The sequence below is a fragment of the Neophocaena asiaeorientalis genome, unplaced genomic scaffold, assembly GCF_003031525.2.
Source record: "Neophocaena asiaeorientalis asiaeorientalis breed wild unplaced genomic scaffold, Neophocaena_asiaeorientalis_V1.1 scaffold59, whole genome shotgun sequence".
NCBI lineage: Eukaryota > Metazoa > Chordata > Mammalia > Artiodactyla > Phocoenidae > Neophocaena > Neophocaena asiaeorientalis.
The window spans coordinates 12,141,130-12,165,387 of NW_020174268.1; the positions used below are offsets into that span (position 1 = coordinate 12,141,130).

At 38.5% G+C, this 24,258-nt stretch overlaps 1 protein-coding gene across 1 annotated transcript in view; it reads left to right on the forward strand.

The window, feature by feature from the left end:
* The window catches only part of CCDC169 (coiled-coil domain containing 169), a 58,369-nt gene that overhangs the window by 16,183 nt on the left and 17,928 nt on the right, over positions 1 to 24,258 (forward strand). The window contains exons 6-10 of the mRNA XM_024755620.1: positions 10,886 to 10,984; positions 11,203 to 11,256; positions 17,252 to 17,280; positions 17,601 to 17,648; positions 20,874 to 20,983. Of these exons, the coding sequence (XP_024611388.1) occupies positions 10,886 to 10,984; positions 11,203 to 11,256; positions 17,252 to 17,280; positions 17,601 to 17,648; positions 20,874 to 20,973 (330 nt within the window). The 3' untranslated portion in view covers positions 20,974 to 20,983. The remainder of the gene's footprint in view (positions 1 to 10,885; positions 10,985 to 11,202; positions 11,257 to 17,251; positions 17,281 to 17,600; positions 17,649 to 20,873; positions 20,984 to 24,258) is intronic.

The following is a 24,258-nucleotide window of genomic DNA, read 5'->3' on the forward strand; positions in this document are numbered from 1 at the left end:
ATTGATTAAAAGGAACAACTCAATAGATAAGACAACCAAAAGGGGAAAAAAGGAATTAAAAAAAGGACTGCACTTTTTAAAAAATATGTAATTGTAACCTTACTTCATGGACAATTTTGTATTCTATTGGTATGTTCACCATGGACAATTAAATCAATTATTTCTTACGTTTTCTTCATGTACATTTTTAAGGGCTACATTATATTCCATTGCATTGGATTATTAATGTTCAATTACTTTCCCCTATAGTTCAATAGTTTAGGGTATTTCTGGTTTCAATTTCAAATACAACAAAACCCACAGAGGACAATATGGCAAAAAATATATTGTAGTATTTGCAAATCTTTGGATCTTTGTCACTTTTTGACCTCAGCTTTTTTAATGAAAATACTTTATAGAGTCGAGGCAAGATGATCTTGGATTTAGTATATGCCATTCCAGTTTATTTTAAAATACCTTTCTAGGGCTTCCCTGGTGGCGCAGTGGTTGAGAGTCCACCTGCCAATGCAGGGGACGCAGGTTCGTGCCCTGGTCCGGGAAGATCCCACATGCCGCGGAGCGGCTGGGCCTGTGAGCCATGGCCGCTGAGCCTGCGCGTCTGGAGCCTGTGCTCCACAACGGGAGAGGCCACAACAGTGAGAGGCCCGCATACCACACACACACACAAATAATAAAATACCTTTCTACATATATTGTGTCTAAACATTCGTGTAAAAAAATCATGCTGTATGTGGCATTCTTTTTTTTTATTCTATCCATGTTAATACATAAAGATCTAGTAAATTTTATCTGCTGTATAGTATTCCATTAGATGTATATATCCTAATTTATGTATTCCTCTATTTCACTACATTGAAGACTTTTCAAAATCTCACTATGACAAACATTGCCAAGGTGAACATCCTTATAAACGTCTCTGAGTACGGAGTGTTCCTCTGGACTTTGCTAACTTTTCTGCAAAGGCTAGAGAGAAAATATTTTCAGCTTTATAGGTCACCCCATCTCCCTTGCAACTACACATTTTCACTGCTGTGTACTAACACATCTTCCTTTACAAAAACAGGCCGCAGCCAGATTTGGTGTCCAGGCTGTAATTTGCTGGCTCTTGCTTTAGGGCAGTGGTCCTCAAACTTCCATAGTAACAGAATCACCTGGAGAACTTCATAAAAATATAAAGTTCAACCCCATTCTTTATCCAGCTTGCTACCTCTGCAGTCTTTATTAGTTCTCCGGCTAACTCGAATACACACCAAAGTTTGAGAACCGCTGCTCTAGCACACTTATAGCGGAGTTTTTAGATCATGAGATATGCACATATTCAAATTTTCAAATAAAGATAACGTCACTCTGGATCGATCTATCTAAAGACACCCCAGGTCTACAGTTAGCTCAGTATGTCAGGAGTAAATAAGAGAGGTGATGGGAGATGAGCTTGGAAATACATGCAAGGACTACATAATAAAGGACTTTGTATCCATGTTAGGGAGTGTGAACTTTTTATATGTGATGGGAAGCTACTGAAGTATTTTGCATACAGTTTTAAAGTCATCTCCTACCCCACCCCCCAGGATCCCCCAGGGATGGGTGAGACTTGAAGCAGGAAAACCAGTTAGGATGCTCTTGTAATAATCTAAGTAAGGGAAGGTGTTTTTCAGCTTGGACAGTAGTATATGGGGATGGAGCAGAGGTGACAGATTGAAGAGATGTTGAGGAATGTGGATTTTATAAGTATCTAGATACTCGGGTGAGAGTGGGAGAGGATTTGAGGATGGTTAAGCTTGAATAACTTTGGGTTAAAATGAGCAGGGCTCTAGAAATCAGAACTAGTGGGGATAATAGGAAATGACTTAGGTTTGTGTGTATTACACAGATACCAGTGGTCAGTCAGCAACTGGAAATAGTTTTAGACTGCAGAACGTTGTCTCTCTGGAAATAGAGACCATGGAGTCATCGGTGTCACTTGAAGTCATGAAAGTTTAAAGATTGCTCAGGCAAAAATATATAGTCTGACAAATAGGATTGAGGATTGAACGCTGGGAAATACTAACATTTAAGGTAATTCAGTGAAGATCAATGAGAAGGAAAAATATTGAAAAAGGATGAGGGGGAGAAGTGGGCAAGAGTGGCATCCCAGAAGCCGAGGGAGGAGAAGGCTTGTGAATGATCAGCAGAGGATGTTCTCCAGGAAACTTCTGGTGCAGGGTAGGATAGAGCGCATGGGCCATAGTTTGGGCAAATTATTCAGAGGCGAAGGATGTAAGCAAGTGCTAACCAGAAGAGAGGATATTGGGGGAAAAAAGTGGTGCAGAGGAAAGTAGGGGTGAGAAAATGGAGTGAGTGTAAGCCATGGAAACATGGCTTCTGGAATTAAACTGTTCTGGTTCAAATTCAAACTATGGGACACTAAGGAAGTTAGTTCATCTCTCTGAGGCTTAATTTCCTCATCTGTAAAATAGAGTTAGTTAAACTCTCTTGCAAGGTTGTCATGCAGACTACTAGAGATATGTCAAACCAAAAGCACAGTGGCTGACAGAGTGAGCAGCGTGTTAGTTCTCTTCCTTCCTTCCCTTGATAAAGGAGAAGTAAAATTTCATTGAAACAAGTCTGTTGTGAGATTAACCTTAATCTATTTGGAAGGAATAAGGGCAAGGGTAAGGCCCAGAGATGTGCAATCTGTTTGACTTATTTAGCTCTGCTGTTACACAGTTGTGAATCTTCTGGTACCTTCTTAAAGCTCTCACAGAATTTTGTGGTTCTTTGTACCTGCCCAGAAAGCAGGGGCTTCTGCAGGGAGTTAAAGCTTCTAATAAAAGGCACAGAACCTTTACTTCCCTTGGGCTAGCTGGGTGTACATTTTCTAGCCCCTTCTGTTTGTGTCCACCAGAAAAAGAATGTAGAGGCTCCCTAATGTATCAGGAATTTCCAGGTGTGTCCTGCAAAGATCTGTGGCCTTTCTGGAAGGCTAGAATCTGTTTTAAGCATACCAAATAACTAAAAGTTAAGGCTAATCCGGCTGTTTCACCTCTGATGAGCAATAGCTATTTCTCAGCCTCTGACCTGGCCCTCCAGGCCTCTTCATTAATCTCTAGTTAGGTAGTTAGGTTACAGAGCTAAGGATGCACTGCACTCTTTATCAGAGCTTGATGGCTCGCACCGTGCAGCCCTGCAGAGGGTTCCCCAGCAAGAAATTGAGTAATCTTTCAGTGCTTTACTGTCACTACTAACATTTGGCAGTGCATGTCTTGTTTCCTAGATTAGCTTGTTCAGGCCAAGTCAAGCTTAGTACCTCTGATACTGTGCCACAAACAGGAAAGTGGGTTGGCTCCTCTACTTCCCAACTTCCCTTTACTGCCCAGCAATGCTGCATCCTTAGCTGCTGGTCAGTCTTTCGAGTAGTGGTTCTTTAATTTTCAAACTCTATAAGAATCACATGGATAATTTATTGAAAGTATACATTCTGGGCATTACTCCCAGAGGTCCTCATTGCGTAGGTCTAGGGTAAGTCCTGAACATTGGTCTTTTTAGCAGGCATTTCAATAGGTTCTATTACAGAGCACAATCTGGGAAAAAGAAACAAACCAATTTAAGGAATTTATATTCCTCAGAGAAAGATGTGCAAGACAGCATGTCTTGCGACAAGAGTTACTATAAAGTCTTTATCACCAACTTCCACCATTTCCCTGTGGTCAACTCTGTGACAGCGGGAGTCTTGGTCCTTGACTCATCTGGAATCAAAATCAATGACACCTTATCTCAGTCTGTTTGGGCTGTTAAAAAAAATACTACAGACTGGGTGGTTTATAAGCAACAGAAATTTATTTGTCACAGTTCTGGAGGCTGAGAAGTCCGGGATTAAGACACCAGCAGATTCAGTGCTTTGTAACGGCTCGCTTTCTGGTTCATAGACAACGCCTTCTTGCTGTGTCTTCACATGGTGGAAAGGGTAAGGGAGCTCTGGGGGATCTATTTTATAAGAACATTAATCCCATTCATGAGGGCTCAAACCTCATAATCTAAGCATCTCCCATGATACCATCACATCAGGCGTTGGGATTTTAATATGTGAATTTGGGGGGGGGGGCACAAACATTCAGACCATAGCACCCCTATTTCTCTCTGCTTCTAATTTTTCCATCAGTGTACTCTCCTTTGTTTTCCACTACATCCAGACAACTTGGACCCTTCAAGGAAACCTCTTACCAGCACACATGCTCTGTCAATCAGATGGTTAGAGCACAGGAGATCCCACTCCTAAAGCCAACAAGACGGCCTGGTTGGGGGAGGCACAAGGGAGGGAAGATATTTAGTCTCACCTCAAATGTTCTCTGCAGGACTCTTGGTCAATTTGTAGAGAATCAATTGCTAGAAAGCCAATTTGCCGAAATTCAGATCCTTACTACGTCCTTATAAATATCTTAAGGCATTTAAAGAAAGGTTCAATTAGCTAAAAACTAAGTCTGTAGAATCAATATGAGATATTATGTTATAGGCATCACCAGATTCGTGTTCTCCCCAAAGATCAGAATGGTTAATTTGGAGACAGGTGTAGCCTCAAATCAGAGAAAAGTTACAGATTTTATTTATAAATCTAATAACAATGTTGTCCACCAGGGGGCGCATGTCACTTAAGCATGCAGAACGCCGTGCTCATTCATTGTTGCAATTGCTTTCACTAAGAGGTACAGCATATCTAGGAGTTGTGATTAATTGTATTCTCAGGTTTTTCTCTTGTAAGCACTCAATAGAGTGATTTTTTAAGCTTGTAGTTTTTATGTGCTCCTCAGTATAGTAATTGCGATTGTTTTAAAAAGAATAAGTGGCTAATAGAGCTTCTTTTCCACTTGGTATAGATGAAAGGGACTTAAAAAAAATCTAAGTATATTTGATTTCAGGTATGTGAATAGTATCCTGAAATTTCTTATTCTTTCCCTGTTGTTTCAATCTCCTGTTGAAAGGTGACTTTTTACAAGCAAATTAAGACATGAATATAGGTGAAGTATGATACTGTTTGGAATGCTAAGATCTGTTTAGTTTCAAAAACAAAACAGAACAGCTTTTCCATGATAGTAAGAATTAATTTTGTGTGTGCGTGATTTGGGGTGGGGTGGGTAGTTTCTAGTGGTGTCTTCAATTTAGCTGTAGCTCTAGGATATCATTTTAGGCTGCAGTTTTCTAGTACATGATGACTGATTATATAATCAGATAAAACCAGCTCCTTGGGAAGACCAAGAACTTTAAGTTGTGGGTCTTCTAATGAACTGGAAGTGATGGGATGAGAGACTATGTGCCTATGATAAAATCGTTTTTAAATACTAGTTTATTTTGAAGTAAGTAAAATAAAGAATCAAACTCTAGAATGAACCTTAAGGTTATTATAGTATGGTTTTATAATTTTTAAAGGATTTCTGATGTGTATAATAATTTTATAATTGGAATCACAAATGTATTGCTTTTAATGGTCCAAGGTACTTAATGACTAATGTAGTTTTGCAAAATCCAAAATGTGTTCTCATTTTCTCTCTAGGCAATTTTTAAAATTATTTACTTACATAACACTTTATTTTTTAGAGCAGTTTTGGGTTCACAACAAAATTGAGAGGAAGGTATGGAGATTTCCCGTATACCCTCTACCCCACACACGCATGGCTGTTCCCCTTATCAACATCACTCATCAAAATGAACCTAAATTGACCCATCATAATCACCCGAAGTCCATAGTTTACCCTAGGGTTTACTTTTGATGTTGTACATTCTGTGCGTTTGGACAAATGTATTAACAAATTTTGGAAGACCCTCAGTTGGAGGAATAGTCATTGACTTAGAGTTGAGGAAGAAACAGCAAAGTGCCTGCCGAGAGGAATATCAATGAAATTAGAGCAGTCACTCTTCAGACCCACTTAGTGCCTTAGAACTTGGCAGCACCAGGTGCTGAAGAAGGTGGAGGTGAGGATGGAGCTGGAAACTGAGAGATTAATTGAACATATATACGTACATGGAGCAGTTAGTTACTGGGACCCCTCTGCCACCCCATGTGCCAGGATACTCTCCTTCAGTCAGTTGTCTATTTTCTGGAAAAAAAATTAAGCTGCAGTAGCTTTGGACTTTGGGCCTTCAGGCACAGATGAGGGTGAGAGTGAGATACAGGTCTAAAATGATATAATTAAATGAAAATATGTGATTTGGATAATGGAACTCTCAGCTCTCCCCACCTTGCCCTACTCCCAGAAAACCAGCAGCTAGGATTAACCCTCAAAGAGTAGGAGATTGGAGGATTCTTCATTTGAAAAACTGAAATGCCCTTAAGAAAAGCAGTCGGTCTGTCCACTCAGAGAATGCACCTCACAGACTTCACAGGACAGGAAGGTTAACTGACTGGGGACCCTTGGTGTTGGGCTCGAAATCCATCACTGCTTTTCATCAAGACCACACCTCCCACAGGCTGTTCCAGGCCCATGATCAGGTGCAGTGGGGATACCAAGGCAGACCTATTCCTAGGAAACATGGGACCCCACTGTCAGTGACTTTGGCTTAAGGATTCCCTGCTGGCTTTGCCAGACTTTCCTTAGGCTGCATGCCAGCCTGGGATGCTTCCACTTCCAGGACCTTCTCTCCCTCTCCCCTTCACTGGGGGTCAGACTTGCATTACAGTTGACTACTTTCCCAGCCCTCTCCTGTTCCTTCCCTGTTTCCTTTCACACAGACATTTCTAATAATAGAATCTTTTCACATTTAACCCCATCTTGTTATCTGCTTCTCAGAAGACCACATCTACAACTAGAGGTACTGGGAGTGATATGGGAAAACAGGAGGTTAGATGGGATTTGGCACTGGCTCACTATGTAGCAGTCAGTAGGGGCTGTCCTGATTAGTAGATGTGGCACCAGTAGATCCTGGCTCAGTGTGGCTGTTGAGTTGCTAAAGATTTCACTGATGGTGACCTTGGAAAATGTTCTCATGTAGGGAAATACTGTGGAAGAAGCCATGATGCAGGCATTTGGAAAATATGGGATTATTGCCAAATTGTATTGTCATCCTTCATAAGGATAATGAGAGGCTGAGAATAGTTAGCAAGCACTTAATATCTAAGAGTGAAAAGCAGAGAGCCTTTGTGGTAGCTTCTAAAGAGGCCGTCTATACCAGTAGTGAAAGTGCAGCCACAATAGAACAGCGAGGCTGAAGACCCGATTGTGAGGGTTGCAGAGCTCCAGAGGCATTTGAATACCCAGTCCAAGCAGGCCTGTTATGTGAAGGGCAGGGCCCTGATGGGGATAACCAGGGATCCTAAAACTGTGACAGGACAGCTGGATGGATGCTCGTGATGATGTCAGCTCTACAACTCCACCTGGACCCTCTGGATGGGCAGAGGTGGCCCACCTCTAGCTTTAGTAAGGGCTAGAGCACTCACTGTCCTGGAAGCTGCTCGACATGCCTCTCTGCAGCAAGGCAACCAGTTCCCCCCCGCCTCAGGAGCTGCCCCACCTCCAATCCTGGCTGCCAAGCCAATTCATGATGGTGCTGTTCAATAGCTATAATTAAAAAAAATTAAGAATGGAGGAGGAGAGGCTGAGGACAGTTAACCCAATAGAAGACATAGTTGTTTGCTCATTTCCCAGACCTGAACCAATTTTCAGATCCAGAAATCATAGACCAAAGAAGTGGCTGGGTTCCTAAAAGGAAAGACCCCACAACATCAGTCCAAGTACATATCATGACAATATCTCCAGTCTTCCCCTGAAGAGACCTCTGACCACTTTTACAGGTGACTGTACACTGTGGGAAAGGAAATAACCAGACATTTCGAGGTCTGAGTTGACATTGATCCCCAGAATGGCAATCTGTGCTTGAAGTTCAAATCACACTGGACCCAATGTGCCCACGGACTCCCCTACTCCCACAGTGATAATTTTTCCAGTCCCTAAGTAATTGAAGTAGACATACTTGGCAGTTGAAGTTAACCCCCCATTGGGCCCTCATCTCTGAAGTAAAAGCTATCATGGTGCAGAAAACCTAATGGAAATGTGGTGGGGTGCCTTCCCCACCCAGGGCCAAAATTGTAAAACAAGAACAATTTGTTATCCCAAGGAAGAGGGCCTAACATAGCTCTGTTTAATTTGCCAGTCTGACCCCTGTATAAACTAGGTGTATCTTGGAGAAAGACTGTAGGCTACTGCAGACTTAACCAATTAGTAGCACCAACTGTTTTGCCAGATGTGGTATCACTGCTAGAGCAGACTAACAAGTCTTCAACATAAGGGTATGCAGCCACTGATTTGGAGAATGCACTCTTTCCATTCCAATTAGAAAAGAGGTTCAAGAAGTTTGTGACTTCTGGTTTCAGCTCCAATATGTATAGTGCTTGGGCGTCGTCAATCATGTCATAATAAAAAAAGGTGGATAACCTGAAAATCAATGACTCTTCTTGACTCCTTAGAAATCTGAATTTGCAGGAAAAGTTCCCACCCCAAAATCTGTATGAATAGACAAATCCAGACAGTCACCGAGATCTGCTTAACCTGGACCAGAAGCTGCTGCAAACACAAACTGATAGGAACACTTATATGGTAAATGTGATGAATTACTGGAGGAAGAACAGGCAAATCCATTATTAAAGTTGGAGACGTAACACCTCCTGTCAGCAACTGATAAATCAAGAAGGCAGAAAAATCAATGAAGATATAGCTGAGCTGAACGTCACTATCAATCAACTCAGTCTATTGACAGTTATAGAATATTCCATCCAACAACAGCAGAATACAGATTCTTCTCAAGCTTACGTGTAACATTCACCAATGTAAACCACGTTGGTGGTTTAATAGGCACCCTATTAGACTCTGAGCTTCATGCGGATAGGACCTAGGTTTGTAATTCTCACTGTGGTATCCCTACAACAATGCCTGACACACAGGAGGGGCTTGATGAAAATTTTTTAATAAATAAATGAATTGTAAAATTAGGAGACAAGACAAGGAATCCAGTCTGCATGAGAATAGCAGCAAGATATATTCTAACACAGAGAAAGCATATTAAAAATGCTTAAACCTCAAAGGTTAAAACTGCAAATCCACACCAACAAGTAACAGAAATCATCCTTTTGTCATAGAAACTGCCACTCGATTAATATTCCTAAACCCCTGCTTTCATCATGTCACTTCTTTAATAACTTTCAATAGCTCCCAGTGTGTAGACTCCCGAAACTGGCATACACCAAGCCTTTGCTAACCAAGGCCTTCCCTAGTGATCTTACCTTGCCTCTTATTTATTGCTCAAATACTTTGCTTCAGTTCTTGAATTTATGTCTTTCCTATCTACATTTCTTGTATGAGCTTCTAGAGTTTTGGACCATATCTCATTCAGTTTTGGACCATATCTCATTAATATAAAAATAATTTTATTCCAGTTGTTTATTTGTAAATTAATTCCTTTTAGAATTTGGAGTGCATTTTCCCATTGACTCAATATTAAAAATGATGAGATCCTATTTTACATCTCTAAAAATGTATTTAACAAATGATGTAAGTGAAGCATATTACTATGGAAGGCTAAGCTTGGAATCCTTGGAGAAAGGGTCTATGCAGCAAAATTTTGAACTATATCCATCATTCCCTGATTGTCCCTTCAAAAACTGTCATCCTTGAGCATTGGTGTATTTTATAAGGGTTTGATTTTTATAGCGAACTCAGTCGGCTTATCCTCTTGTATTTACAGGGCTTTCATTGATTTTCTTCTGGAGCAAGTTTGTATTTGGGGGAGGGGGATTGAAAACCATTCAGGACGCCAGTGCATAATTTTTGAAGACAAATAATGCCTGCCCGAGAAACATCACTGATCATGTTTTAACAGGGATGCACATATGCATAGTGGAGAATTGTCACTTCCAAAGGATTATTGTTTTATCACTGCTGTTATTTTTAGAAACTAGAAATTGTCCTGTTTCAGCTGACCTAATTATTCCTATTAATACAATTTTTACACTTCTAATAGTTATTAACAAGTATCTAAGAGAGAATAAGCAAATTTTTTCAAAAATGAGCTGTGTTTCAGAAGGGTATGCGCTCTAAAACAGCTTGCAGTTTGCTCTGTGGAGATTTAAATCGGCAGCTTCCATTTTTATTTGAATGTGTCTTTTAATAAATTCGGTGACCTAGATCATGACCAACAAGAGTTGTGTAGAATTTGACTTGGTGATTTTAAAATCTAATATGTAAGAATATGGGAAGTAATTGGAATTACTGGAAAAGATCAGTTATTAGTTTAGGAATTAAAATTTTAAACCAAATCAGTGTAGTGCATTATTGCTCTGGCACTTGGCTAACCCTCTCTACTTGGCTTCAGCTATTTGTGATGAGGGGTATTTGTCATGGATTGATGTCTTAGATTCCAGAACTGTCCTACTCTACAATATTTTCACAATTCCCCTCATTATCAACCTTATCGCCTGTTCTAACACTCTGCTTTTGTTACCCTGGTAACAATCTTATGAATACACATACAATAATTGTTAGTGTGTGTTGTCTTCGGAGTCAGATTACCTGGATTCTAATTCCAGCTCTACCATTTATTAGCTCTGTGCCTTTGGGCAAGTTATTTAACCTCTAGCAGTTTTCTCAACAATAAAATGGAAATAAATATATTAGCCATCTCCATGGCTATAATAAGAATTAAATGAAATAATCTATGGAAAGCACTTAACACATGGCATATTGCTAGGGTTCAATGAATATTGTAATTATTACTATTACTATTACTGAAAAGGTACATATTAAAGACTTCTGAAATCACAGACTGATACAGAGGAGAGGGAATTTGTCAATGAAGAAATTGGTGGTCATATTTATTGTTATTTAGAATGTGATCACATGTAAAAATTTACTGTTTATACTTTCAGGAAGCCTTAAATACATTGCTTAAACAACTAGAGAAAGAAAAAAGGAGTCTTGAAAATCAAGTAAAATACTCTGCACTGAGACTGGAACAAGAGTCAAAGGTTTGTTTTTATTCTATACTAAGACGTCCCTTTGGAATGGCCGTGAGTTTTAGTATGTTATCTACAAACCTACTATATAATTCTCACAATATACTTACAAAACTATTTTGTACATTACTGTAAAAAAGCATAGTGATATAAACTTAACTTAGCAGTAGTTTCGCTAGTATTGTAAATCTTCTCTGATGTTGGATTCTACTTCTGTATCTTTCACCTAGGATTACCACAAGACCAGCCGTGAGCGCTGTACATACCTTGCCGAAAGGTCTCAGGTAACTTTTGTTTTTTTTTACTTCCAAGTTCTAAGAGTTTCCTCTTACTGTAAATTATGTTATTCACTTTTCTAGGTTTTTGATTGGTTTGGCTTGGTAGGGAAACAGCTGTTGGAATTATGGGTAACAAAGGTACCAAGTTTCTGTATATGGAGGGTGAAAAGGAAAACATATAACTTTAATAAAAAGGTAAAAATGAGATATAAGTTTCCCATATTAAGAGTATATTTTGCATATTTGCTTCCTTAATTGTTCTTTTAGTTTGATTTGTAATTGCTAGAATTCAGACAAATAAGTGGTTATCCCTCTGCTGTCATGAAACTTAAGGCATTTTACCTCATAGTTATGCATGGTAAAGTCTAAGATAGACCCAGCATTGCTATTGCTAGAAAGTGTATACTTATAAATGACAGGACAGGAAAGTGATCAGTGAATTATGAAAGACATTGCACATATTTTCCAGTTTTTCATTTGGTTTTTCATTTTATTTATGATGTTGGTATATAGAGTTTGTTTTGATGTTGTCAGACCTATCTTTTATTTATGGCTTCTTATGTCATAGTTTAAAAGACTGTCTTCACCTCAGTGTTTCATAACATTCATCACATCTCTTTAGTACTTACATGGCTTAATATTTGACATTTAAATATCTAATGTTCACTAACTTTATTTTGGTATATGTTTTAAGTTTAGGATATAAATTCAATTTTCAGTGTGCATTATCCAAATGGAAGTGTCCAAAGAGCAATTGGATATATGAATCTCAGAAAAAAAAAAAAAGATCAGGATTGAAGATATGGATTTAGAACTTACTAGCACAGAGATGGTAAATGCCACCATGTGAATGAATGAAATGCAACAGGGAGAATACACAGGGTGAAAAGAAGAGATAGTCTAAGATATAGCTCTGAAGAGTTTCAACAGCAATAGTCAAGGGAAGAAGAGCCAGAAAGAGGGCCGGAGTCGTCAGGACATAGCTACATGAGGTGAGGAGGTAGAGGACCTTGAGGGCTGGTTTTGCCATAAAGGTAATCGGCTAATCACTGATCTGGAGTCTCCAGAGGTTCAATGAAAGGACTGAGAGGAAGGGAGCTAGCACTGGGGATTGGAGCCGACAAGGGGATGCATAGAACAACTTGAGAATGAGAGTCAGGGCAATAGGGGATAAAGGGAGGCTTGGACTTCTAGTGCCAATGAAGGTAAGCAGGAAATTGAGACAAAATAGCATCGCTCACGGTAGTCTCTTATCCAGGAAATGGACAGTCACTTCAAACTTTATGGTTCTGGGTGCTTGGCTGGAAGCCCTGCAGCACTGACACCCACATTCCTTTCCTCAGACCATGTTCTCTACTTGGAGTACATTGTTTCTCTTACACTCCAGTTCTGCCTCCTTCAAGGTGTAGCAAAATGCCACCCACCTCCCTTATGAAGCCGTGATACGATGAAAGACCACAGACTCTGGAGTCACTGCAAATTTGGATTTGAATACCACATTTGTGCCTAACTGTCGTTCAATCTTTTGGGGCCTCAATTTCTTTCTTCCTCTGTAGAAGGGAAGCAGTGGTACTGTAGTTATCTTGCAGGGGATTTGTGAGGGTTTAGAGATATAATGTAAGTAAAGTGCTGAGTGAAATGCTTGGCACATAATTGGTTCTAAATTCCAGTAAACGGTGAATATTATTTTCCTGTGTTTCTTTCCCAATCTCCCTAGCCCCTCTCTGCAACAGGGACTCGCCTTAGCCATCCTCCTTTAGCTTTGTTTATCTGAAAAAATCATTTGGGTGGAATAGTTCCTAGTTTGATTATACAGGATCACTGAACATACAATCAAAGCCTATTTTAACAGCTTCCCAGGAAGATGTTAATCCTGTTTCCCTGTATAAATGTTAATAAGGATTTTCACTCTAGAGTGAATTGTTAATCTTTATAGTCAAAATGGTTCTGACCATGTGGATACTATGGTGACTGGAAAGGTCAATGAATGATTTGCAGTTCTTCCCATACTGAATACATAAATAATTGATTCTTTAGTAGATAACTAGAGCTTTTTGCTGAGCCTGCTGTTTATATTTCTGCTGGCTTCACTGTTTTGACTGAAACTGAGTTTCCACATATCAGGATTCTTCTAAGTTACACCGTGTATAAGACATTGCTTTTTAAGAATATACAAGCAATATAGCCAATATTTTTTAATAACTATAAACGGAGTATAACCTTTAAAAATTGTCAATCTCTATAGTATATGCCTGTAACTTACAGAATATTATACATCAATTTTATTTCAGTTTTTAAAAATGAAAGATTAAAAAAAGGATATACAGGCATACCTCAGAGATATTGCAGGTTTGATTCCAGACCGCCACTATAAAACAAATATTACAGTAAAGCAAGTCACGGGCATTTTTTGGTTTCCAGTGCATATTAAATTTATGTTTACACTATCCTGTAGTGCAAGAGCATTATGTCTAAAAAACAATATCCGTACCTTGATTTTAAAATACTTTATTGCTAAAAAAATGCTAACCATCATCTGAGCCTCCAGCAGGTCAGAATCGTTTTGCTGGTGGAGGGTCTTGTCTCGACGTTGATGGCTGCTGACCGATCAGGGTGGTGGGTGCTGAAGGTGGGGCGGCTGTGACAGTTTCTTGAAATACGGCCACAGTGAAGTTTGCCACAGGGATTGACGCTGCCTTTCACGAATGATTTCTCTGTGGAATGCAATGGTGTTTGATAGCATTTTACCCACAGTAAAACCTCTTTCAAAATTGGACTCAATCCTCTCAGTCCCTGACACTGTTATCAACTAAATCTATGTACTATTCTAAATCCTTTGTTGTCATTTCAGCAGTCTTCACCAGGTGTAGATGCTATCTCAAGAAACCACTTCTCTTTGCTCATCTACATGAAGCAACTCCTTATCCGTGAAAGTTTTATCATGAGATTGTAGCAATTCAGTCACATGTTCAGGCTCCACTTCTAATTCTAGTTTTCTCATTACTTCCATCAGATGGAAGTTACTTCCTTTACTGAAGTCTTGAACCTGTCAAAGTCATGCATGAGGATTGGAATTAGCTTCTTCCAAACTCCTCTTAATGTTGATATTTTGACCTCTTCCCATGAATCATGAATGTTCTTAATGGTATCTAAATGGTGAATCCTTTCCGGAAGGTTTTCCATTTACTTTGCTGAAATCCATGAAAGGAATCACTATGGCAGCCCATAGCCTTACGAAATGCATTTCTTAAGTAGTAAGAGTTGAAAGTCAAAATAACTCCTTGATCCATAGGCTGCAGAATGGGGGTTGTGTTAGTAGACATGAAAACCAGTTGTTGTCTATCTCCATCGGAGCTCTGAGGTGACCAGGTGCATTGTCAATGAGCAGTAATATTTTGAAAGGAATCTTTTCTCAGATTATATAATAATAATAATGAAAAAGTTTGAAACATTTTTCAAGAATTACCAAAATGTGACACAGAGACATGAAGTGAGCAAGTGCTATTGGAAAAATGGTGCAGATAGACTTGCTCAGTGTTGGGTTGCCACAAAACCTCGAATTTGTAGAAAAATTTCTACAGATTTATTTGCAAAGTGCAGTAAAGCAAGGTGCAGTAAAGCAAGGTATGCCTGTACAGTGCTCTGTATACTTCACGGTCAGGCGGAAAGACTGACTAGAGCTTGTTGAGACACACAATAAACTTAACTTCTATTCCCACAAACAGAGAATTCTAGCGATGCATCTGACAGTTGTTGAATATAATGCTTTGGTTTCCAGATAAGGCACCTGAGGCAGCTCTGTTTGATTGTAAGGCAATTCTAATTTTTAGGCTTGTTAAAGCATCAACTCCTTATTTTTCTTCCTTGAAACTTCTGTTCCTTCTTCTTTTTCTTTGAGACTGCCTTAAAACCCATTGCTTTTAGTTCCATCCTCTGAAGAGGAAGTCTACACTCTTTCTATACGACAGCTTTTCAAAGATTTGAAAACAGCTCTCCGTCTTCTCATGGCTTTTTTTACCCCCTAAGCTAAAATATTAAGTTACATTAGCCATTCCTCATGACATAGGTTCTAGACTATCCAGCTGTTTCATTGCCTTTTTCGACAACTCTATCTTGTTATTGTTCATTTGAAAATAGAGCTCCCAGGTTTAAATGTAGACTTGAGATATAATCTCAACAGCATAGCTGTTAGTCTTGTCCTCACCATACTCATTTTTCTTCTCTGCTCTCTGAGCAATCATTCTGAAATACAGGTGAAGAACATTTCAGTGTATAAAATTTCAGTGACTTTGCATTGTCCAAAGGATCTCAGCAAAGCTGCTCAGTGTGTTTTACAAGGTCCTGTCTGACATGCAGTGCCTGCCTCTCCAGCTATGTCCTTACTTACGCCCTGTACTGCAGCCAGACCAATGATATATGTGATTCCTGTGTCTATCATCTGCTTTATACCTTGATGCCTGTGCTGCTCCCTCTGTCTGGAATGTCCTTTCCCTAGTTCTTAATTGGCTACTATTCCATGTGGATCCCCCTAAAGCCAGAATTAGTTGCATCTGTTGTATGCTTACAAAGCACCTATGCAAACCTCTGCTAAGGCAGCTAATTGTACAATCTATTTATTTTGCTGTTTCCCCAATAGATTGTAAGAACCACAATTTGTCCTTGTACCCCAGTGCCTAATGTAGTCGTGGCACATAGAAGATGCTCAATAACATCTGCTGAGTGAATAAATGAATGAATTCTATCTTCTGGTCCAAAGTTGTCACTTTTAGAAAATTAGTTAACATTTTGCTTCACAAAGCAAAGAGTTCCTCAGGTGTGAAATCCAACAGCCTTCCCTTTTGCCTTCAAATGTATTCACATCTTTATCCATCTTTCCCGTTCCTCCTTCTGCCTTAAAGAAAAAGGATCCCATACTTCTTCCCAAGTCTATCTGCTGCCTCTAGGACTCCTTTCATAATTATTTTCTCATATTTCCAGTCTCTCTTCCACTGACTGTGGTGTGTCCTTTGTCTGCAGCATGCTCATCTCTTCCACAAAATACAGCAAAAACAAACTTCTATTTGCCCTATCCTCATAAAACTACTACCTTAGCTTTCTTGTTCTCAGCTAAACTTCATGAAAGAGTGGATACACTCACTGCCTTTGCTATTCACTCCTCGACCTCTTTCAGCTGCCTTCTGCCCCCACCACTGGGTTCTGACACAGTTTATCTCTCAATAGCCAAATACAATACAATGACTCCTTTTCAAGCCTCCTGGTAGCAGACATGTCTGCGGCATTTCATACTGCTCACTGTGCTCACTTTTTAAAACTATCACCACCGCCCTTGACTTCCATGCCAGTATATTTTCCTGGGTTTTCCTGTTGTTTAAATGATGGCCCTATCTTTAGTGATTCTCCTATCCCTTAAAAATTGCTTTTCCAAGTGTATATCACCAACTCTCTTACCTCTCTGTGTGCTCTTAACAAACGATCTCATTTACTCATGGCTTCAGTTACCATCTCTAAGGTCATCAGCCTCAGTTTCTCCTGAATTGCAGATTATATTTACATCACTCACAAGGTGTGTCCACTTTTGTATCCTGGAAGAATTTAAAAATAGACAATAAATGAAAATATGATCTTGTCTTTCCATTTCAAGATACCTACAGCTCCTATTGTCTTATCAACCCTAATGGCAGAGTACATATATTATTTATATTTAGTGTCTGTAAAAACTTTTAATGGTCTTTACCAAATGGATGATATGATTTTCATAATTTACTCTATATTTATTTTAAAAATTGCATGGACTATGGGGTTGAGATAGAGGGGTTTCCAGAATCTTTAGAAGCCTGATAATACTGGAGAAGGCCAGAATTTCCCATTATTCTTCAACTTGTCTTAGTCATGCTACAAAAGGACCTGGCTAGGAAAGAGTTAATTGGGAATTGTCAGTTCCTCTTCTCTCTGAAAGCAATCATGAAATAAGAGGATAAATGCTCAACTATTTGTATTTCAGGTCTCTGGCTCCTACCAAGTTTCTAAAAGGCAACAGATGAGACGCAAGAGGGAGGCAATATGGGGATAGATGTATATGTATAGCTGATTCACTTTGTTATACAGCAGAAACTAACACACCATTGTAAAGCAATTATACTCCAATAAAGATGTTAAAAAAAAAACACAATAAGGCGTTCCTGGGGTATTGATAATGTACTACTTCTTAATCTGGATGCTACTTACATGGAAGTGTTGAGTTTATGAAAATTTAACAAGCTGTACATTTATTATATGTGTACTTTTGTGTTTGTAGACTATACTTCAATTAAATTCTTTTTAATCCCTTTAAAAAAATAAATAAATAAAAGGCAACAGATGGATCAACTGCCTAGAATGAAAGAGAATCTAGTGAAAACTTAAGTCTAACTATATCTTTCCTTTCTAATTAATTATATTCACGTGTGAGTGGTACTCACAAAACAGTTGTCCATTGTATTTTGGAAGTTGAATGTCCAGATTTTATAGCAACAATGTAAAAAAGCAGATGATAAGAGAACTTAAAGAAGTTTGTTCTCTCCATTCACTATTTATATATATTTTGTAGGTTCCAGGAATGCTTTTCATCCTCAAACATGATAAGATCTTGTTTTCCAAGCTAGAATAATACTGTTCCCAAGTAGAGCATACAACTACACCATTACCAACGATATAATCCAATTAAATTATCAGCCTTAACCTTTTTAGTGAGGAAATATGGACGCTGAAATAAATGTAGATGCCAGTGCAGTTTAAACTGTCTTTCCCTATGTGAACAAAAACAATTAAGAATGAATAAAGAACAGAGGAATATTTTATGAGTTTAGGAGGTTATATCTACACATGATTTTTCCTGGTCCTGTACTAAGTACAGAAGAATTACTCAGGCAATCCTTCTCTTTTATAATCTTACCTAACATAGGGAAGATATGCATATATAACTTAACAATATAAAAAATTGTAAATGAAGATATAAATTAGCTATAGATCAGAATCCTTTTCAAATACAGGCATTCAAGGTGCATGCAATATAGCAAGTTTCTTTGGTGAAAATTCATGGGAAAGCAACAATTTGTTCAATATTTGGCTAGACTAATAAGTATTCTTCCTTGAGTAGTCATAAATACTTTAAATTATAATTCATTATCTTTGTACATTTTCATCAGTGGAAATACAGTATAGTTAAAACATTAAAGTAAATTCTGGAAAAGGACTTCCCTCTGGAAACTACTATACTTCTGTGTTGGGAGGGCCCCAAGACCACTCCCGTGCATGATTCACTAGAACAACTCACAGGACTCAGCATCTATGTGCCCACACAGCTAAGATTTATTACAGCAAAAGGATACAAAGCAAAATCATCAAAGGAAAAGGGTGTATGAGGTGAAGTTTGGAGGAAACCAGGCACAAGTGTCTAAAAGTCCCCCAGTGGAGTCATATAGGAACAGACTTAGTTCCTCCAGCAATGAGTTGTGACAACATGTAAAGTTTTGTATTCCAGGGACCCTCGTTAGACACTTAGTGCCCATGCATTTGCTGGCCATTTGTATATTATCTTTGGAGAAATATCTGTTCAAGTCCTTTGCCCATTTTTCAATTACTGATAAGTTGTTTGTCTTAATTTTGTTGTGTTGTAAGAGTTCTTTATATATTCTGGTTACTAGACCTTATCAGATATATGATTGGCAAAAAATTTCTCCAATTTTGGGTTTTTTTTTCTTTTTTGATGATGTTCTTTGAAGACTGAAAGTTTTGTTGATGATGAAGTCCAATTGATATTGGCTTCGTAGGATCACTTTAGTGGTTGCTTGTGCTTTAGGTATCATATCTAAGAAATCATTACCTAATTCAAGAACATAAGGATTTATACAGGTTTCCTTCCAAGAGTTTGATAGTTTTAGCTCCTTTTTGACCCACTTTGAGTTAATTTTTATATATGGTATGAAATAAGGGTCCAATTTCAGTCTTTTGCATGTGTCTATTCAGTTGTCGTAGCACCATTTGCTGAAAAGACTATTCTTCCTCAGTTGAATTGCCTTGGCACCCTTTTAAAAAATTAACCATAAACATATATTTATTTCTAGACTCTCAGTTCTATTCCACTGATCTATAAGTCTGTCCTTATGCCAGTACCATGCTGTCTTGATGACTCTAGCTTTTCAGAAAGTTTTGAAATCAGTGAGTCTGAGTCCTTCAAATTTATTCTTCTTTTTCAAGATTGTTTTGGTTGTTCGGAGTCCCTTTTTCCATATGAATTTTAGGATTAGTTTGTCAATTTCTTCACAGCAATACCACAGAGCTGAGGAAAGCAGGGTAGGGCAAGTTAAAATATTACAATGCTCAATGTTCTTGCAGAGTTTCAGTTGTGTGTGTGTGTGTGTGTGTGTGTGTGTGTGTGTGTGTTTATTAAGTTCTCCAGGATTGCTGCAAGCCTTTGGTTAATTTTTAGACTTCAGAAAAAGTTGCTTCTGACCATTTTTGCCGATTTTCTCATTGCTTTTATGGAGGAAATAATTTTTGGAGGTCTCTATTCCGTCATTTTTGCTGACATCACTCCCTGAGAAAAATAATTTTTAAAGCACCTTGCAGGGAATTGAAGCTGGCTCTTACTACATCAAGTGAGCATACGGGGAAGTTGGCTTTATAAAGATATATAAGTCAGTAAGGGAAAGATGATCCCATGGAAATCTAAGAACAGGAATTCCAATATAACTGGGCCCACAGATATTAGAATTAGAATTCAGGGAAGCTTTAAAGACCTTAGCAGATGTTCATGGATCATCACCTTAGTGATTTGCCATATAGAATGGAAATTAAAGGCACAGGCTTTGAACTCTGACTTCCTGAATTCAAATTACAGATCTACTTACTAACTATATAACTTTGTTTCTTTCTTCTATCTAACAGGGCTAATGATAGTGTCTACACCATAGGGATTTTGTGAAGTTGATAGGAGTAAATAAACAAACAAAAAATAAATAAATAAAATTTAGAACAGTCCCTGACACAGATTATATGCTATAAAAATGGTGTTATTACTATTTGTAGTATAATAGACCCCTAGTTTATTCTCCACTTCATTTTTCTTCTCATTACCAACTGCTATCTTCAGTTTCTATATCACTTTTATATCATAGACCTTGGTATATATCATAGTTTCAATTTTATTGTAATTTTAGGTCACATATCTTTGGTTTACTCATGGATCCTTATTTCCACCTTGTCCCTGCTCTACTTCATGGCCTCTCTCTATGTATTTTCCTAGCTTTAATTTACGTTTCCAGAGGCAAGTATCAGAATGGTCCATCTCATCCCTCTTGGGACAAAGCTCTCCACATTAGGCCGCCTCATGGGCTGCTTCCAAGCCTTTGGATTATCTGCTCTTGAGCTAGTTGCCTCTCTAGCTTGACGAGATGATATGGTGTAACATATGGCTGTTTAGGATTATACAGTAAGCAGAAAATCTGCATAGGGAAATTTCTTTATGAAGGACTGTGAGCTGGGTCAACTAGGTGAAATATACAGTCCTTCCCACGTGACATACAATGTTTTTGTTGTACACAACAGCAACGGAAAAGTCACGATTAACACTTATTTTATTTCAGGGGAAGATGTAATTCAGTTAATCAGAAGACAATGAATGCCATGAGAGGACCAGTAAAAAAGATTTCAAGATCAAACCATCTTCCAAAACTCAATCTGTGATTCCAGAACTGTATGATTTACTATTTCTTCCCTTTTTTCATCTGTAATCTTCAACTTGTGAAGTTAATGTTCCACACACTTTTCAGGGATTGGAATAGATAAGAAAGAGCTATTGAACTTCCCTTTAGCTCTTCTTCCAGAAGTTTGTTCCTTTGCCTGTATGAAAGTAATTTTCTCAAGTGACCCTATACCATCTAATAGCATTCTTACGATTTTAAAAATATCCTAGAAAGCCTTAAGGTTGACATCATTACACTTGCTTTTAATAATATACCCATGATCTGCTCTGATAGTAACATTGCTATTTTATTTGGATTCTAGTTGGCTGTTAGCTAAAAATGTGTGTTCATCAAAACTTTTTGCTATTTTACGCTATATCATGTTCAGCTCTTTAAAACTCAAGGTTTAAACAAAGCTGCAAAGCAGATGCATTTTAAACTTTGATTTGAACTATCATGGTATTGTGGAAACAGGAATCAGCTTGGGTATAGTTCCCACCCTGCTGTGAACTTAGGACATTTGGGGCAAGTTCTTTCACCTCATCTTCATTTCCCACATCTGTAAAATGACTGAGGCAAACTATACAATTGCTAAGGTTCCTACTATTCTAGAAAATTAATACTTACTCAACTGCAAGGTCCTGCCACTTAGCACATGGTAATTTAAGTCATTTTATGATGTTTATTAATTTATAGTGATGGCCCTTTGGACCAAACTTTGCCAAGCGTTCATGATACTCAAGTATAGAGTGGAAATAGAATGAGGGTACAAGAAGTGTTCTTTTTTTTTTTTTTTTGCGGTACGTGGGCCTCTCACTGTTGTGGCCTCTCCCATTGCGGAGCACAGGCTCCGGATGCGCAGGCTCAGCGGCCATGGCTCACGGGCCCAGCCGCTCCACGACATGTGGGATCTTCCCGGACCGGGGCACGAACCAGTGTCCCCTGCATCGGCAGGCAGACTCTCAACCACTGCGCCACCAAGGAAGCCCAAGAAGTGTTCTTTTAAGGTGTTAAAACTTTTATTCAATTCTCCTATTTGTGTTTAGATTGTTTTGTTACTGTCACCTAGGTCTGGAAGATACATATGATTTTTTCCCCTAACTTAATAAGTGAAATTATTGGACTTTTAACTTTACAGAAATCACTCAGAAGTAAGTATAGTTTCTGGCACCAAAAACCTAAATTCTATTCAGTATCACCAGTAATGAATGCCAAATGTATTTCTATAACTACTTATAGATACTCACTTTTCTTCTTTAAGGAAGAATGCATGCATTTCATATAGACAAATAATTCTTTTATGTGACTTTAAAAAGTAATGCAGAGAAATATAAAGTAACTTTCTATATATATATATATTTAAAATATTTACTTATTTATTTATTTTGGCTGCGCCAGGTCTTAGTTGCAGCATGCAGGACCTTCATTGCGGTGTGCGGGATCTTTAGTTGCAGCATGTGGACTTCCTGGTTGCAGCATGCATGCGGGATCTAGTTCCCCAACCAGGGATCGAACCCAGGCCCCCTGCATTGGGGGCGTGGAGTCTTACCCACTGCACCACCAGGGAAGTCCCTCTCCCCCATTCTTTTTTTTTTTTTTGCAGTATGCGGGCCACTCACTGTTGTGGCCTCTCCCATTGCAGAGCACAGGCTCCGGACACGCAGGCTTAGCAACCATGGCTCACGGGCCCAGCCACTCCGCGGCATGTGGGATCTTCCCGGACCGGGACACGAACCCGTGTCCCCTGCATCGGCAGGCGGACTCTCAACCACTGCGCCACTGGGGAAGCCCCCTCTCCCCCATTCTTAAGCTAACTATAGATATCAGGTACCATGACTCATTTTATTAAATAATTGCTAGATACTGCATATGTATTTGTTTACTTTTTTATACCCTATTTTCTCTCTACAAAGGATTGTGTTACCTTTTACTAAATATAGAGATATAAAAACAAGACTCATAAGATAAAAGGTAAAAATAAAAGTTAAAGTTTTGCAAGATTCCCAACTAAGAAAAAGCTCTATCTTTAAGCTTTCTAGTAATCAGCACAAAGAAAGAGTGAGTTACACAGCTCTCATTTTTTTGTATAAGGAAATATACAAGTGGAGAAAAAGCTGTACCTAATACTAAGCTCTGAAGGTAATTTGTCATGTAAAGCTTTATGAGGACTTGCAATTATTTATTGAAATAATCAGTGCAAAAATGATAGTTTGGGGTCTCTGTTTTGTTTAATACTGAAATATGTATTAATATCAGTATTTGAAGAGTTCAGAATTCATAAAGCAAAATATCAGTAAACAATATTTAATATATTAAAACAATTTTAATGTCTAAATATATTACAAAATATTAAAAAGTACCATTTATAAAAACAGATGTTGTGATAATAAAAAAGACAGATATTAATGAATAATAATGATGATGTGGAGAAATTGGAACCCTCTTACACTGCTGGTGGGGCTGTAAAATAGCACCATCACTCTGAAAACAGTCTGTTGGTTCCTCAAAAGGTTAAACATAGAGTTACCATGTGACCCAGCAATTCCACTCCTCTGTGTACAGCCCTAAGAAATGAAAACCTATGTGCACATAAAAATGTGTGCACAAATGTTTAGAGCAACATTATTCATAATAGCTAAAAAGTGGAAACAACCCAAATGTCCATCAACTGATGAATGGGTAAACAAATTGTGGTATATCCAAACAGTGGAATATTATTCAGCAGTAAAAAGGAATGAAGGACTGACATATGCTACAACATGGATGGACCTTGAAATCATTATCCTGAGTGTAAGAAGCCAGTCACAAGAGATCACATGTTGTATGATTCCATTTATATGAAATGTCGAGAATAGACAAATCCATATGGACAGAAAATAGGTTAATAGTAGCAGCTGAAGGCTGGCAGGGCTGAGGGAAGGGTGGGTGATGGAGAATGACTGCTAATGTGTATAGGGTTTCTTGGGGGGGTGATGAAAATGTTCTAAAATTAATCATGGTGATAGTTGTACAACTTCATGAATGAACCAAAAAGCATGGAAAGCACCTTACATGGGTTAATTGCATGTTATATGATTTATACCTCAATAAAGCTGTTATAAAAAAATGTTAAACATATGTTAACCTTTTAATATAAACTAGCAGATAAATTTTTTTTTTTTTTTTTTGGTGGTACGTGGGCCTCTCACCGCTGTGGCCTCTCCCATCGTGGAGCACAGGCTTCAGACACGCAGGCCCAGCGGCCATGGCCCACGGGCCCAGCCGCTCTGTGGCACGTGGGATCCTC